Source organism: Dreissena polymorpha, chromosome 15 (genome assembly GCF_020536995.1).
Source record: "Dreissena polymorpha isolate Duluth1 chromosome 15, UMN_Dpol_1.0, whole genome shotgun sequence".
In the NCBI taxonomy this organism is placed as follows: Eukaryota; Metazoa; Mollusca; class Bivalvia; order Myida; family Dreissenidae; genus Dreissena; species Dreissena polymorpha.
In genome coordinates, this window is record NC_068369.1 from 29,779,488 (window position 1) to 29,797,632 (window position 18,145).

Here is an 18,145-nt window from a genome sequence, read left to right on the forward strand (position 1 = left end):
CGACCAATCCCAATAATAACCGGCCGTCGAAAAGCTCGACCAATTATGCCAGGCCGTCGAAACGCTCGACCAATCTTAGCCGACCATCAAACGACAGGCTGAATATTGTTTTATTCTAAAGATTATAATTATGTGTAGTTGTGCAATATATATTAAGACTTGCTTTGTATTTTTGTTAGTGGAAACTTTCAGAAGCTTATGTTTTTATCAAAATTAAAGTGTGCATAATATATAAAGATATGTAATAATATTGTTGTTTGGGAAAATAAATATCTTTAAAGACATATTTGTGCGTGACATGTATCAAACCTGCTTCACTGATGTGCACTTCGTGTTGCAAATCCTATTTATAACGATGATAAGTATTACGTGTGGGTCCATATTTTAATGTTATTTCAACTAGGCAGCAGGTTTCTTCTCGTAAACAACACTAACAAAAATAAACACATTTGTTGTATGCTTTTTTGATAGTGTAAAGAGCAGTATTAGTGAATTTAAACTGATATTGGCCTGTTTCAAACAGTGAAAATAACAGTGAACATTATCGATAATTTTTATTGTTTGACAGGAACTATTTTTAAATATATTTGATTTTCCCTTTGTGACCCCTAATGTTACCAAGGGCGATTACTCTGCATTTAATGTTTATAAATACGATAACACACAAAGTACTTTATGACATATACACGCAATTATCGAATATAGACTCATAGCACCGAGTTAACGGCTCCATTCTGTTAATGGATATAAAGTAACTTATACTCATTGTATGCAGGATTTATGGCGAATGCAATTAACAATAAAAGTATATTACTTTTATCGCAGTTTTTGGGGGCCAAGTTGTAAATAAAACACAGAAATAGCAGAGAAGAAAATATATTAGTCTAAGAATCGGTTTAATTCGATTTCAGTCTTTCATTTCTGAACGCAAATACCTATAGTCAGAGACGGTTCTATGTTCTCTGTTCTCTATACGTATTCGGAGGTTCAAGTAAAAACTACATTACAGAGCAATTAAATGCATTTTAGTGCACGTCCATGTATGCAAACACTGTTTGTAGTGTTAAAACATGACATTTAAAAAAATACAATTCTTTGTTGAATACATCTTAGTGTAGATAAAAACGTGTGATTACGAATCAGTATACTGAAGACCAAACTCCATAAGAAATCAAACCAAATAGAAATGCTGTTCTTCGTGAATCAAACCATTCTTGTTCTTTAGGAATCAAGCCAAATAGAGTTGTTGTTCTTCAGGAATCACACACAATAATAAAATTGTCGGTAGTAGGGAATCGAACTAAACAAAGTAAGTCATTTGATCGTGTGATGTTACACACACATGTATTGCGAAATAGTCTAAAATAATAATCTATATTATTACCTTTCCGGTATAGGGGCAGAAACAAGAGCATGGTACTCACATATTTGTCAGAAGAATTAACAAAATATTCATTGATAAAGGACCATTTAAAATGTGCTTTTTGAAACAATAGTTTGGAAACACTTTTTTGTAAGCCCAAACTTATTAACAAATAAAGTAAGATAAACAAAAAGACAATAAAAGACAGGTTGTACGAATGCCTGTAAACACATTTAATACAGTATGGTATTCACATATCTCGCTAAACAGTTCTTGTTGATATATAACTAAGATATTAGATATAGCCTTTGTTCAGCTAATGGACGTTTATACCACACTGAACAATTACACAATGATAAGCATAACACGTGTCCTGTTTACTACGCCCTATAGTTTACAACAAAATATGTTCTTCATATATTTTTGAATTAAAGATGTATTCTTTTTATTTTCATATATATATAAATATATATATATTTCAAAAATTGAAATAATTGAAATATGATTACTTTAATTATAAAAAATAAAGCGCTAAAAAGTACTTTGAAATGAACGACATAAGCAAACACTTAAAAACTAAAGTATCTAAAAAATGAAGTTTTGTATAGTGTTATCCCTCAAATTTAATAGTCATATTCGCAGAAATACGTTTATTAAATTATGAAACGACAGAAAACTGGGTAATACTATACATATGTTGGTAGTTAAAATGCATATGGTGTTGATTACATAATATAAAGTCATGTGATATTGTTAATTTTTATAGTTTGCTACTTGTGGTGCCAAAAAATAGTTCAAAGTGTTACTGTGACGACGGGCTTGCATTTTAGAGAGTTAAGGCGTAATTTGCTGATATGGGTAACTATTCTTCACATATTGTCTTAGTAGTACCACAACTTCAAAAATGATTAGTAAGCCTTCAAACATTCCAAAATGCAATACAGATCAAACAACCGTATTCGAAATTAAATAAAAGCCCATGTTTGTCAAACTTCTTATTTTATACATGTTAATGCAAATGTTAACATTTGTTGATGAAACTACTGGCTTTCAGACAGTGCAATTAGCCAGAAATGAGATAAATTAAGTGTTATAGAGACTAACATAGAACAGTTTTGCAAATTACAGTTTGCATAATCTGGACAACGTTAAGCATGATATTAACACATACACAAAACTTGTGTCTTTATATATTAGACAACAAATCAAATCGTTTTGGTTAACTAATCAGTGGATAAACCAATAATACCTGTACAATTATATTCAGATGTGACAATAAAACAAATAAAAAAAATAATAAAACAAAAATAAAACCAATGCACCAATTTTCTATATATTGTGCTATTGCTGTGTCATTCCGCTCGTTGTCATAAAAACATAATTTCATTGTTGAAATCTGTGGATTACTAATATGGAAAGTATTCAAATCGTTTTTTAAGGTTTTTAAGGTTTAATGTTAACACTTTCAAAATTAATAGTAAACAATTAAATTAGCAATTGCAGGAGAAAACGTGAAAGTATTTAACAAATTAACAATTACAAAATAAACGAAATCTTGGATTTTAATGTACCATACAAGTAAATACAAACAATCTGGATGACTTACTAATCTAATGGAACTTCAATTAAAAAAAAGGTTGGCGATTTGTCTCAATTATGATAATTAATTATATGTTAAAACTTATCAAAATTCTTACCTATTATTCTGTCAAAATGCTTTTTGGTTAAAATATAAACGGTGCTGAATACTTGAAATCAAAGTCGTCCAAGCAATTTAAGAAAACAAAAAATTAGTAAAATAGTTTTAAATTTCCAACTTAATTGTAATTTAAAATAAGCGTACATGCATGCCGAGGTTTATATGCACGTAGAAAACCTGCCATTTCCCCTCGTTTAGGCAATTCATGATTTAGTTTAATCTTCAAATGAACGTAATCATAATATGAACTAAGTCTGAACTTATTTGTCGACACCATGAGAGACAGATAGATCTTTTTTGAAGAAAAAATGCAATATTTACCAATGCTTTCAATAAACACATACATTTTACGACTGGCTAATACTGATTTATACATGTTAGATATCACATATATAGATGAAGTCAATATTTAAGATAACATGGTAAAGTTAATAAATAATATAACATTTACCTATAATGCATGCTTCATATATATGTTTTATTATCATGTTTAAGGAGGAACATTGCAATTACAATGCAATACAAAAATAAGTATGATAACATAGATACATGTTGAATATTTACAAAGCACATACATTATATGATCGACTAATAATGATCTATACATGTTATATATCACATATATTGATGAAGTACATATTTTAGTAAAAACACTTACACTTTGAGGGTGTACAGGTTCAAGGGAATGAATAATTACGTATAATGCCTGATTCTGACTTTTTATTTATTATTTACTTTATTATCATGTTTAAGGAGGAACATTACAATGAATCTTAAGAGGATGAGTCACCGTGATGGAGAATGAGCTGCGCTGGATTACATCCTGGTAAGTTTGATCTTACTAAGCGTAGCTCGTTCTAACCTACCACGAAAACAAAACGTTAGGTTGATACCGGACCAGCAATGAAAACATGTAATGTGGTTATTATTATACCATTTCAGGCGTACATATTAGTAGTGTATCCTACTTGAAATCAAAATATTAGATCGTTGCATGCGATGAAATTTAAAGAAGTGAAACTCCAGATGCTGGTGCAGTATTGCATTCTTATTATAAACAATAAGTTGGTCCTTTATTTAAGGCGAGTGACCGATTGCAAGAACAGTACGAAACAGCACAATACGAAATAGCATACACACATAGAATAATAAAGCTGGGGTCACCGCCTTAGAATGGTTAATGCAAAGCATTGGAGTTTTAACCGGTTATATATATATTAAACGCGTCATTCTGTTCTACATAAACATTCGGAAAAAATAAAGATAAAACATATGCTTAATCAAAAAAAAGTTTCGATGTATTATTTAATTATGTTAACAAGATTGATTAAATATTATTGATTATAATTTAAAAATAAATATGCCATTTTACTGGTAGAAAGAAGTCGCAAATAATACAAATTTAAACACAAAGTCTTAAATAAACTGTATGCGCATCGCCAAAGCGTTCACAAAATGTAGTAATAAGATTATTATTAAATGAGATAAAGCAATTGACTATTTCGATGCGGTTTCTATTTTCTTAACGCCGGTACCCAACAGTGACGATACAACAACTGAGCTATCTGAGCTGCTGGTTTCCCGCACTCTACAATAAACACGTCCGAGGAAATTAAATTGTAGTTACAAACTTTCTGAACGAGTTTAACAATATTGTTTAGAATCAAATTGCCTTATATATTTTGATATTTTCAAATATATGTTTAATTTGGTGCTGTGCATTTCAAAATATTATCCCTACATAGTTTAAGCTTCAATCAAAAACAAGTTATGCCTGTTTGGAATAATTGATTAAATGTGTACCTTATTAACAAACGCATACGACGTTGTGGCCTCGGATTCGGTGTTTGTCTGCCCGGGTATGTCTTTTTCCGACACTTCGACATCATCGTAGTTTGTGTTCCCTGGATCGTCATTTTCAGATTCGTCGTAATTGTTCTCTTGTTGTTCGGACATTTCAAACTGTGTCTCAACGTGAACGTCCCTATCGGCTATTCGACCAATTACATGAGACGCTTCTGTTGACATGAAGCTGGGTCCCACCAAGGCAGTGTACAGATGCTTTTCTGTCATCTGTGGATTAATGCAAAGGAATTATCGAAATCTTAAAACGCTAGAGGCGCCACTAGAGGCAGCATTTTGTTCTCCTACTAGGCGTTTATTCATGGCAAATTACCATTTGCCTGAAAAACACAGAACACGAACAAAAACAAAATACAAGACATAAATTAATTACAACTTGGTACGACGCCTTTGCCACAGCAATTTAATCAGCTGAGGCTTAAAACCAGTTACAAATTATACAGATCTCAAACTAAGTTACACATGTTTGTTTGTAAGTTTAAAATTAATTAATTTTCTCGTTGTTTTAAATCGTGCTTTAGCTGTAATAGTATGCTTAATTCAACTGCGGTATTAAGCAGCGATCAAAATAAACGTTAATACAGAAGCGTGATTAGATGAAACACTGCTTTGAATAACGAGCAAATGCATTTATCAGAACTAGGGTCAAATCCGGTTACCGGGCATAACATGTTCAATTTTTGTAGTTATAAAATACATTTGTTAATAAATGAAATATCAGATCAACTTGTTTTTCAAGTTCTGTCTGTCTAAGTCAAATATCATCTTCAGTTATTTGGGACATGTGCAGTTCAAATAAACTGTATTTGTAGCATAGTGACATTGTTACATCAAAGCCAGCCAACTATAAGCATCTCAAGAAACCTGGAGTGAGGTGTACGGCGTTGCCTCACGCTCTGTTATATCGTCGGGGATGACATCATTATTATCGATGTTGTCGTCATGACCTTCAATAAATAGGTACATATATATCACAATGATTGTAAATGCGTTAAAAAGATTATAATACGCCATACGGGTAACATGTGTGTAATGCGTTTGATTTATTTAAACATAGTTTGAATACAGTTGGCTCTTTTTACGATTTTGTAGGAAAATAAACTGCATAGTACTGCAAAGAGAACATATGACGTGCATGCATTTTTTATTTAAGACATGCCACCTGTGTCACGGTCAACAACATATACAGTATATATTGAATTATGTAAAATAACTCACCCTGCGGAACATTCGATTGATGTACATGTTCGTTCCTAAAAATAAACAATATGTAATGATCCGCACATTGATATTAATAATGTTGAATTCAATTCAGTTCAACCGTTGTATTGCCGGACTTATTTAATACAAAGTCTAAATGTTACCAAATGGAATATTTATGAAACGTATAATACGCATATTCTTACTGTTGAAACGTAGTTCGAGTGTTGTTCCCTGTATTTGGAGTAAAAACATGTGTCGTTACAAGACCAAACGAAATAACATACATGCTTTGTAAATCATTAAATATATTAATTATAAGGACTCATGGTATTAAAAAATGTATGTTTGTACAATACAATAGATGTAGTTGGTCCGATGGAATCATATGTTTTTGCGGCATGTTTTTATAACATATCTTTAGTAAAAGATATGCATACACAAAATGAAATGTTACTAACCTTGTTTCCTCCTGAGGCACAAACAAGTGACGATCACGACAAGTACCACCAGACATGAGCCAAGAGTTGATGCAACCGTTATAATAACCGACGATGTATTGTCCTCTACTTTGGCTATTACATAAATTGTTCAACGTTGTGAATATGTCAATATCGAAAACGTTCTTATTTATATGTTATTCAATGCAAAACGAATGACATTTTGTGAAAGACAAACCGTTGATTCCTCTTGTACTGGGCATGCGTGTATATATATATATATATATATATTATGTTACAGATAATTTAAAAATGTAATTAATTGTTAAAACCACGAATACATCATATATTAATAATATACGTTTCAATTGGAATTTCTGGTTGACAGAAACGTTTTTTCGATAGAAAGTAACAAAGGATTATGATGTCTGCTTTCTATCAACAACGTGTGGGTTGAAACCAGGCCACGCCCGATGAATCACATGGTAAAGTTTGGGTTCATTTGCAATATAAATTGGACAAAAATCTATTACAATCATCGACAAATTACAGGGCAAAATAATTAAATATAGACTTTTGAAGCAACATACCTTTTCATCTCCATATCTCTTAAACACCAATGCATAGAGTTAAGATATCCAGCTGGGCCGGATTTTATATGAGATTTTTTTAAGTTTTTACTGTATCTTTAAGAAACATTTATGCCAAATGTGGGGCCAATTTTGACTCCATACGTATTGTATGAGCACAGTTGGTTGCAAACTACTATATTAATAAACATATTCCTATGGCTCTTTTAGAGAAATTTAAATTTTATGTTATTACCAATATAATATTTATATTAATCATGAGGCACATGAGGTGTGACCATCTTTGATCCATGGGCAATGTATATGAACATACTTTGTATTGAACAACCATTCCGTAAAACACACCAAATACAGCCCATGTCCTATTTGGTTTTAGAGAGTATCAAAAGGATCATTTATATTAAGTTTTTATCAAATCTATTAGCGGTTCAGGAGGATAACGTAGTACAACAAATCACTGACACACGCAAGCTTTCATGCACGGACTGACGGACGACGAATACCACGATATCCTTAATGCTTCCCAAGAGCACTTTGTGCTCAAATGAGCTAAACATTTACTAGAGGGACACTGTATGATGTAAAACGTCAAATACTACACACGTTAGCCTATTTAAGAGACGATTTGTTTTAATTACAATATACATTTATCTTCATACAATATGTGACTCTGGGGCTAGTCAGTTTTGACCCAAGGGACACGTATAGAACAATCTTCGTAGGTAACAATAGGGCTTTGTTACACATCAAAATAATGCAACCCTTTCTCTTTCGAGATGTTTAAGGTTATGATCTATATACGCCTATATAAAGCGCGTTGCCAGTTGTGATCATTGAGCCATGGTTTGAACAAATTGTGAACAGGAACTATGTATTATGTAGCATACCAAATACCATAGGTATACGTCACGTGGTTTCAGAGAATAACAATTTTTTTTTAGTTATTTACCAAACATTTTTGTAAAAAACATGTTGTCCGCGATGTCTGGCAAGTTTTTACCCCAATGCATGCTTTCAACAAACTTAATAGATAATTACTATAACATGCTCAACAAATGCTTTACACCTGATCCTTTAAAGAAGAAGATAATCAAAGTTGTGTCCTTTTTTTAAATCAGGTAACTACTTAGGCGTATCCATTTTTAACAGAAACACTTTAAAATTTTCACAAAATATTACTTTTAGTTAAACCTGACCCTTGTATTGTTTAAGTAAATAATTACACAAGTAATAATAAGGATACCTCTGGGTGTGGTTAGTTTTGCACCAAACGGGAAATAATTTTAAAACTCGTTTAATTTAAAAATAAGACGACATTACAAATGAAATAGTAACCTTATCCCTTGCGGTTTCAGAGGAAAATATGTTTAAGATATGGTTTTACTTAATAAGTTACTTTGAATTAAGTGACCATTTGGACGTGGCAAAAGTGTAATAATATGAACAAACTTTACACGGGACATCCATCTGACGTTTCTTGAGAATAAAATAAAGGCTCGTGCATTTGTGAATTTCGGGAAAAACTATTGTGACGTTATTCATTACATAAGTTTATATAAATCAGATGATCCCTTGTGCGTGGTAAGTTTTGACCCAAAGAGCATGATATCAAAAATAGTAGAAGGCCACAACACGATGTTGAACACAAACTTCTTAACCCGTGATACTTGCGGTTTTAGAGGCAATTGTGACAGTTATTTTCTACGTCCTTCATATTTGACAATAACTATAGTTACATTTACCTTATTGGCGAGTTATGAAAATTATCCACCCCATGGACATTATTTGAACAAATGTTTAAGTTTACCCAAACATATCTTATTAATTTCCCCACTATTATTTAAGCTTTGGTGTCCCTCATATGCAGCGGACCAGAGCGATTAAAATAAATTAAAGAAGATCATCAGAGGATTTATTCTGTAAAGGTTGGTTAAAATCTGTCGGTTTAGGAGAAGAACTCGATTGAAGAAAACATAAAAGGACGCACACATGCTCACACGCACTGACGGACGACGCATTACCCGTTATACTAAAAATTAACCAAAAGCACTTAACGAGCTGACGAAAGCTTGTAATGTTGCATTATAGGACATAGTCTGTATACTATTTCATTTAATATTGACATACTTTATACATGTAAATCATTTTTATGCTTTATACGTGTACACGACATATAATTTAAATCATCAATTAAATCATCGGACTTGTGACCCCAAAAATCAAAATATAAAATACATTTAACTGCTTTTGGTTTTTATGTTATGGGAACATTTTTTGCATGCATAGACTAATTTATTATGGAACTTTGTATTGTAATAAGGGGTTAGTTTTTGGGATTGGTTATGTGTGCCTAAATCCACACAAAGTGAGCTATTTACTTTCAGGGTAACTATTTGAATTGTTCAAATTGAACGGTGAATTCGATGCACTTGTGTTTATATAAACGCCACCGTTAGTTTCCGACATACCCATTGACGTTACAAACTCTGAGGTACCCGCTGATGTTGTAAGGGGTGTGCTAGATGTCGTCGGATCGTAGTTTGGAACCAACGACTCTTCTTCGCCGTATCGTATAACGTCGTGACCAGTTGCTGAAAAGGTGAACAAACAATTGTAGAGTTATGCTTTTTTTTCAAGAGACAAAGGCCTTAAACATAGTTTGCTTACAATTACATCTCAAAAATAAATCTCAGAGATTAAGCAACCAACCGCTCTAGTTATAAACAATTTAATTATACACTTGGTTTATGTCTTTAATTTAAATGCAAAATGACGAAATCTTCAAAACATATCTAAGCAATACTTTTTCTTCATTTGGACGATTACGGAAGCAATTATATCGAATGTAGCAATCATCATCATCATCATTATCATATATTTTATTATATTTTTATCATCAAGTTGTATCGCTTGCATTGAGAGATAACAAGAATATTAAACGTGCAACCATTAATGGAACTGAACACAAATTCTCCCGGTTTGCAGACGATACTACAATTTTATTAGATAGTACTTAACACTCCTTAAATGAAACTCTTACTGTTATTCAGAACTTTGCTTCTATTTCAGGTCTTAATGTAAACTTTGATAAAACAAATGCTGTATCGATAGGCAACCAAAACTATAGTTGTCACACCATAATAACAAAATGGAAACTAAATTGGATGCAACACAGCTAAAAAATGCTGGGAATAAATGTCCATGTTGACCTTTCAAAAATGATTGAATTAAAGATGATGAAAAAACTGTAAAAATGAAAAGTATTCTGAAAAACTGAACAAGAATTTAAACCCCACTTGGAAAGATTGCAATTGTTAAAACACTTATTGTGTCCTTATTCAATCACTTGTTCATATCATTCCAAAAACCAACCGATAACATTTTTAATTCTAGAAAGTCTACTATTCGAAGTTTTATTTGGGATGGGCATAGAAAAATAAAGTTGTTAACAATTGTAAAATATTATAATGAAGAAGTTGTAAAAATGATTAATCTGGGTGCATTTATTCCAGCATTAAAACTAACGTGGTTTCAAAAAAAATGGGCGGTTTTAACCGGACGTATTAGTACACTGACACTCTTTTTATTTATGTTTCGTAACATTTATGTTTCATCACTTATATGTTCGGAAGTATGTCGTGGAATATGTTCCATCGAATGAATCTAATTGATTAAGAAATGCTACCTTTGCAACACAAGGCCTGTTTTGTTCCAGTGTTTGCAAAATTGATGTTCTTATTACTTCCTTGTAAGAAAGCGTACTCCACATCCGAATATTGTGTGGGTCCTGTAATGAAATGATATCGATTGTATCCCAATCGTTTCAAATATTTTTATTGAAAATAGGCATCATTACCAGTGGTTTGTGGTTTATGTTGAAATGCATACACGTACAGCTTGTATATTTTTGCGATTATATAAACGTTTACGTTTGGGGTAATTCTATAGCAAGACAATACAAGACAAAAATTAATTTGTAAATAAAGGTCTACGACATAAAATACAAAATATATACGTAACAAAATACAAATTGTGAGTTATAAAACAGCAAATTTTAACATAAATTTTGATCTTCATCTTTCTTTTTCATAATTTGTCTACAAAAAAGGCTTTGCTTTAAAGTTTCATTTCATCAGAAATTTGCATAAGATTGCAAAAATTTTGTAAAAATATTGTTAACAATTGTACCATGAAAAGATATACAATTGCCTTTTTTTGGTTAAATTGTAGACATTTATAATTTCATGAAACCAATTTTCAGTACATATATTATTAAAATAGACTGACCAATATGTTCATAATCGGAGTTCTCTAAAACTTCCTAAATGTCGAACAACTTCAATGGCTATCTTATTATTTGAACAAAGGAATAGAGCAACTGACTTTCAAACGTGAAAGTGTACATTGATAAAAAAAATGGATTCAATAAAGATTTGATGTGTTTGTATGTATCATTTCCCGATGAATGTTCTAGGGGTTCAAGCCAGTTCAGTGTTTTACTTACAATTAACCCAATCTTTGTTAAAATAGCATTAAGAATATTTTCACATTTCCTATCACTTCAATTATCCAAACAAAACCAAATCCATAACGATACACAATATTGTTACAGATGTTACCCAATTAGTTCTTCCGATTTCGTCGTGCCGCTTTAACATAATTTAACAATTTCTAGGATATCGATCATATGTCATACTTATCAATTTGCACAAATATTAACGCATTTGACATGATGTTCTTTACAAAGCGGTAATCTACCATATTCTCCTCGTACCATGCTATCATTTACAGAAATATTGCACCACGGAAACATTTAAAATACTCGATTTGTATTTTTTTCTAGAAGGTTTGCGAATTACATTTCATATATCGTATTCATATTGACCGTTGAATCAAACAATTTTAAAATATTCCAGAGTTTTCATTTTGTGACATTCACCGGATTTTTTTATAGACCCGATGTTCGTATGATCTAAGCGGACCTCCGTGTCTATAAACAATAATTTCCGTCTTTTGTCAATTAATTATCATACCAGTATGTTCACAAAATTCCGATATAGAGTTCAATTGTCACTTTAGCTCGATCGCAGTATCAACGTATCCCGCACGGCAATCGGCAAAAAAATCGCAAATTATGTCTGCAATGTCTTCGGTGATAAAAATCCCCATATGACCTTTCGATTTGAGAAAGGTAGACGACTCGTTTATGTACAAATTAAAGATTATCATGCTGGTCCCCTTACCTAGTGCCGATGTTAAATTAAAGTGTTGCGTAATGTCATTAGCATTTACCCGAAAACATCCGCGTATATTTGAATACATGGATTTTCATGCGCGAAATTAACGAGAAGAATCAAACTATCAAAAGTGTTCGGAAGCCCACGTATAGAACATAAAACCTACAATCAGGTCTCCACGTATATTTTTAACAATAATTTGAACAGTAAATACATTGTTAATGGTTTAATATCCATTGCGAAAACCGGCTTGTGATTCTGCTTTTATATTTACAACGTACCGAACCGGGAAAATCCTGCCTTATTAAGCAATGTAGCTCCTTTAAGTATCCCCGTCCAATGTTCCCGCCGTTGACCTGCTTTAAGCCCAGATAAGAGAATACTTGAGATGGAAGCTGGATACACGTGTTCCTTTAAACACATTGAATTTCCTTGATTCCAAGTGCTACTATGTTTCGCTGATATGGATGCTCTTGCTGAAGGATCTGACAATAGAGTAATACGTAGACAATTGAAGTTACGTACTAGTTAAACTGACAATTGTGTAAGCGAAAACATTTTGGCTAATCGCTTGACGATTATCCGCAAATTGAACGGTGTTTTTACTATCCAGCGGCTAAGTCACCGTTTAGATAAGGATTATAATGAAATAGTATTGTTTGTTTCACGCAATCTGTTTGACAAAAAAAGTAATTATTGTATTACAGCTTGTTTCGCAGTGCACTTCTTTAGCTAATAGTGTGTATCATTTCGTTTTGTTTAAACAAGAAAGAGTAATTTCGAAATAAAAACTAACGTGTATATGCAATTGAGTCAACTATACATACCTGCTGGAGGCTTGTTGCTACATATTACTTTAAGATTTTTTTCTCTTGTACATGAGTTCCATTGGAATCCCGTGTTCGTAAACGTAAGGCAATCACCAGTGTTTAACGTACCACTGATGAACCTTGAATCGTTTACTGTATATACAAATCAGATGCATATGGAGCGAAAAGTAAGGAAGTCAATAAGTGTGATGTTTATTATGTTTCTTTTGATTTGTAGGTTACAAAAATATATACATAAATAAGTCATTTGCAGATCAGAAACTTTTAACGATTTTTATCGAGCATACATTAAAACCTGTGCATGTAATTAGCCCGTATCATCAAATTGTACTTTCAAATATATGACATATTGAACTCGATAAGTATTTCTGAATGTATTATTATGTGTAGTGTCTGTGTTCTCACCACTGATTTGAGTAAAGATGGCATACCAGTCTTTTTCACAAAGATTATTTTGGTCGTTGTCGAAATGTTCAAGTGGGATTTCAGGTACAGATGTATTGAAACAAATACAGCCCATAAGCCACTGAAGATAAAAACATATTAAGATATATTTATTGCACATAGAATACAGCCAGCGTGAAAGTGTAACGTGTAAATGCGTTTAGAAGAAATCTTAACATAAAAGATATTTTGATAATTATGGAATGGCGAAATATATTGTTGTATTTGACAGGTATATTAAGGCAAAATTCTTTATTCAAAACACAAAACAGATATTAAGCTTTAGGCCACACCAAATTGATTTGTTGGACGTCGGGTTTGCCGGACCATTTTTTTCAAAATCGAAAATATTTTTTTTACCGCTAGTCCTTCCGTAACCATAGCGCATGTGTAAAAGAAACACGCAATCTCGCAAAAAACGATTTTGACGCTGAATACGAATGTCAAATATAGCAATTCGTAACCTTTTAATCGATCACTGCAGACGCTCAAAAAATCGATCGAGACGACCAGACAAAATGGCTTCCTGCGTAAGCAGCACATGGTTTGCTGTCGTGACCGTTGTATACAATTGGAAAAAAGTTGCTTCAGCCTACCCTTATAAATATTAACACATCTGCTACGTTCTGTGACTTATTTGAATGCGTTGTTCAAGTTCGTACATGCAACTATCAGAAGATACCGTTGAAGAATGTTCAATTTCAAACAACATCGGGAAACATGACGTAAGATTTTTTATGCATTTTCTTCATTAAATGGGCAAATGGACGGTATTTCCCTATATGTAGGCAAATTTTTCCTATAACAAATTTTTAAGTGAACTAACAATAAACATAAAATCATCAAAGTCTGGTTCTAAAAGTGTCGCAGAGACAATATTTTATAAGTACAAAATACATGGTTGACGGAAAAATTTTGATCAAAGTAGATTGTTTTTCATGTTATTATTTAAGACAGTTAAACTGATGGCCCATGTTTGCTTGGTCTAATGGTTTTGGTGCATGTTTTACCGCCCTTATATTGGTATGTTTTTGAGATATTGAACATGATATTTTACAGATGGGAGACTGACAATGGCGATATACAAGTACCTTATTTGACTAAGAGTCTGTTTTGATGTTTAAAACTAGTTATAGAATATATATGTATAGTTAGAGAATATATATATATGTTATTTTTTTTATCTGTATAGATAATGTCCGTTTTATGTTCTATGCCGCCTAGTGCTATCGTGAAAGGAAACGTAATGCACTAGGCTAGGGATTAGGCACTAGGCTAAATGCCATGAAGTTCATACATAATATATTAGCCAGCAGGTATCTCTCTCAACTGTTAATTTTTAATGACTTACTGCTTTAGATAGCAGATTAAAATGTAACCACCTTATTAGTTTGATAGTGTTCTCCATTAACATTTATTACATTTTCTCCTGATCAACTGTAACCTTTGGAAATATACGAAGGTGAAACTAGCTTTTGACTTCTGTTCTACATTGAAAAGTTTAAGGTCTGATACCTAACTTTAGTTAGTTTTTATTTGGAAAGTATGTAACTCATAGATATATTATTACTTGTTTGTACATAAATTATTTTATTTGTAAAAGCATTTATTTGAATGTGAAACATGGCTGTTAAAACCTGTATCTCTTGTTAATGCAATACTGTTGTATTGAAATGTGATTTTTGTTTATTATTCGTTCGCTCGAGAATTTTCCTGGTTTCGAAACAAAAAATTTTGCTCGCCTCTTTTTTCGAAACAAGCCGTAGACCAACACATCCATTTGGACTGGCCTTACATCATTTTAAAAAAGATTATTAAATTATTACAAAATTGCAAAGTTGACTTATTTAATTATGAAAATAATCTCCACAGTGTATATCAGAAATTCTACCACGGCACGTGACTTGTTTTCTATATACAAAGAAGAAAAACTACTGTTGGCTATTACCCCGATATGCCAACGGTTGTTTAAAATGACGTCACTTTGATTGTCCGCGCACATTTTATGAATGACGACGACGTCACTTGATTGTAATTGTTGTGGTGACGTCACGTTTTCGCGGAAAAGTGGAGGACGTTCGGTTAATATAGTTCTCATTTATAACCTTTAAATCGCGGATAACTTATAAATGAAATCGTGTTAGAATCGAAATAATCCACGGGTAAACGGGTCGTTCCGATGCTTGTTATCAAACCACTCGGGCTACGCCCTCGTGGTTTAATTCCTACGCATCGGAACTCCATACCGTTGGTTATTACCGCAATAACCAACGTTTACCCGTGGATTATTTCTTAAATAGAAGTAGATATGAAAGTGTAACATATTTCAGACACTTTTGAACTATGTCATAGTAATGCAAATTGTTATTCACAAACTTATTGCATTGTACTGAAATTTATATCCTATATGTATGCTACAATATTAAATCAGATTTTGTATTTAAAGATCATTTCGTAAAGCCGCTAGATTCTATTTTAAATATACCATTTTGGAAAAAAAAACGTCATACAAGTACATTAATAAGTATATTGTGCATAAAATAGTTTGCATATTTATAAGTATACGTATACACGCGTGTGCGTAAACACCAATGAGAAAAGAAAAAACAGATACGTATACGTGTTAACTGATACATTTACGTTGACGTAAATAAGTTTATGTTATTATAGATGCGTATGCTTTATAAGCAAAATAACAATCAAACGGATGGTTGAACACTATCACATACACATATATTTTATGTTTGCTGTCTTCCGAAGATTAAATTGAATTTGTATGTGCTTATTGATTCTTTACTAATGATATACATTATCATTAGAGTTTTCGTCATAACGTGTACAATTTATTATATATAATACATTTAACTTTGTAAAAATTACATTGCAATTATAATAATTATCCGGCATAATTTGTGCTTATGGCCAATGAATTATATACCAATATGTAACAAGTCTCAATTAAGCAATGCAAGTAAAGACTTACTGCAGGGTATAAGATATCTAAGCCATTGGGCGCCTTTATTCCAAAGGGACTGTTATGTCCACACAGAGTCTGGCAGAAGCCAATTCTTGTGACGCTGTACGTTTTTTGCGCCGTGTTTTGCACTTGTGCACAACCTGCGATGTATAATAACGTTGAACATGGAATATTTATATTAGCATATATCATATTATTAATATGTTTGTCGGAAACGTACATTTTACGTTATTTTAAATAAGATATATACAATTAATAGCGTTACTTGATTTAACAGTATTCATTTCCACCCATAATTCACGTATTGTGAACATGAAAACACAAACAATGCAATTATTCATTTTATTCGAATTAAAATATTTACCGTGAAATAAATATGGAATTTTCACTGACATGAATCCTATCCAAGCCTCCGAATTGTTTGATATAGCATCAATGTCTTCAGCCACCTCAAATTGTGTATTCTTGTACACTAGCCTTGGTTCCGCAAGATCGCAAGATGATAAAGGCCATCGGGTTGAGTCATTGCTTAGAGTGAATTGTTCAGCTGAAATCCAAAAAAATCATACTGCGTACACATAATAGTCATAGTGTTAAACTATTGTCCTGTAATATGATAGTTATATAGATAGTTTTGCATGTATTTGTTCGTGAATATGTCTTCCTATTAAAAGTTTTCAAATACAATTTAAAACCGGCTTTTTTCAACTGGAGTAAAATTGTGATGCATTTCCCGAGTATGACACAATAATGTTGAAATAAATGTTTCATTTACTTTCTAACAAATCAGCTACTCTAACATCGAAACGTGATTACATCTGTGTTCCGATATGTACGGTTATTGTTTGAATCCCTCATTTGAATATTGCATTTTATCGTAAGTCTTATTAAAAAAAAATTCATCAAATATTCATTACTTACATTTGATCGACTGATTGAACAGTAGGAAAATTCCAAGAAGTCCTTGCCAGCTCATGTTATAACTGCTCAGTTTGGTGAAGAACACTAACATGTTCATTTATTAAACAAGGAAGAAAATATTAAATATTTTATTTGAATTACAATAAAGCAAGCGTTTCCGGTTTTCTAAGTAGCATTGTTAAGCATAGCGATTTCAAACGGGGAAACAACAAGTCGTTTAATAGTTTAAGTGTGAATATTAACTGACTCTTTTATTGCTTGATCAAGCCTAAAGACATTGACATTTTCATTTAACTGTATGTGATACTTTCGGAATATAATGATATTTGAATTATTACTTAAAGTATAACTAAATATACTTAAACTAAATTATACAGATAAATTCAATGACGCGATTGAAATAAAATATACATGTTAATAATCGTTAATGAGTATTCTTCGTGAATTTAACATGTTTAAAATTAAACTAATTAAGAATGTAACACATATCTATAATGAAGTATGCTTTTGACACGTGAATCATAGCATTTACAAGATAAAAAGATTATATTTAGAAGAAAGATGTTAAATGGTTTCGGATA

The 18,145-nt window shown here is 32.0% G+C and overlaps 1 protein-coding gene across 1 annotated transcript; it reads right to left on the minus strand.

Moving 5' to 3' along the window:
* Window positions 1-1,233: 1,233 nt before the first annotated feature.
* LOC127859920 (uncharacterized) lies at window positions 1,234-17,654 on the minus strand. The gene is made up of 14 exons (XM_052397520.1): window positions 17,565-17,654; window positions 17,008-17,190; window positions 16,650-16,783; window positions 13,628-13,748; window positions 13,220-13,354; window positions 12,674-12,877; window positions 10,841-10,942; window positions 9,624-9,746; window positions 6,587-6,700; window positions 6,332-6,359; window positions 6,144-6,178; window positions 5,790-5,872; window positions 4,866-5,135; window positions 1,234-4,650 (listed from the first exon to the last, which is right to left on the minus strand). Exons 1-14 carry the CDS (start codon window positions 17,617-17,619, stop codon window positions 4,624-4,626), a joined length of 1,614 nt encoding a protein of 537 aa, XP_052253480.1. The 5' UTR covers window positions 17,620-17,654; the 3' UTR covers window positions 1,234-4,623.
* Between the last annotated feature and the right edge of the window lie 491 nt (window positions 17,655-18,145).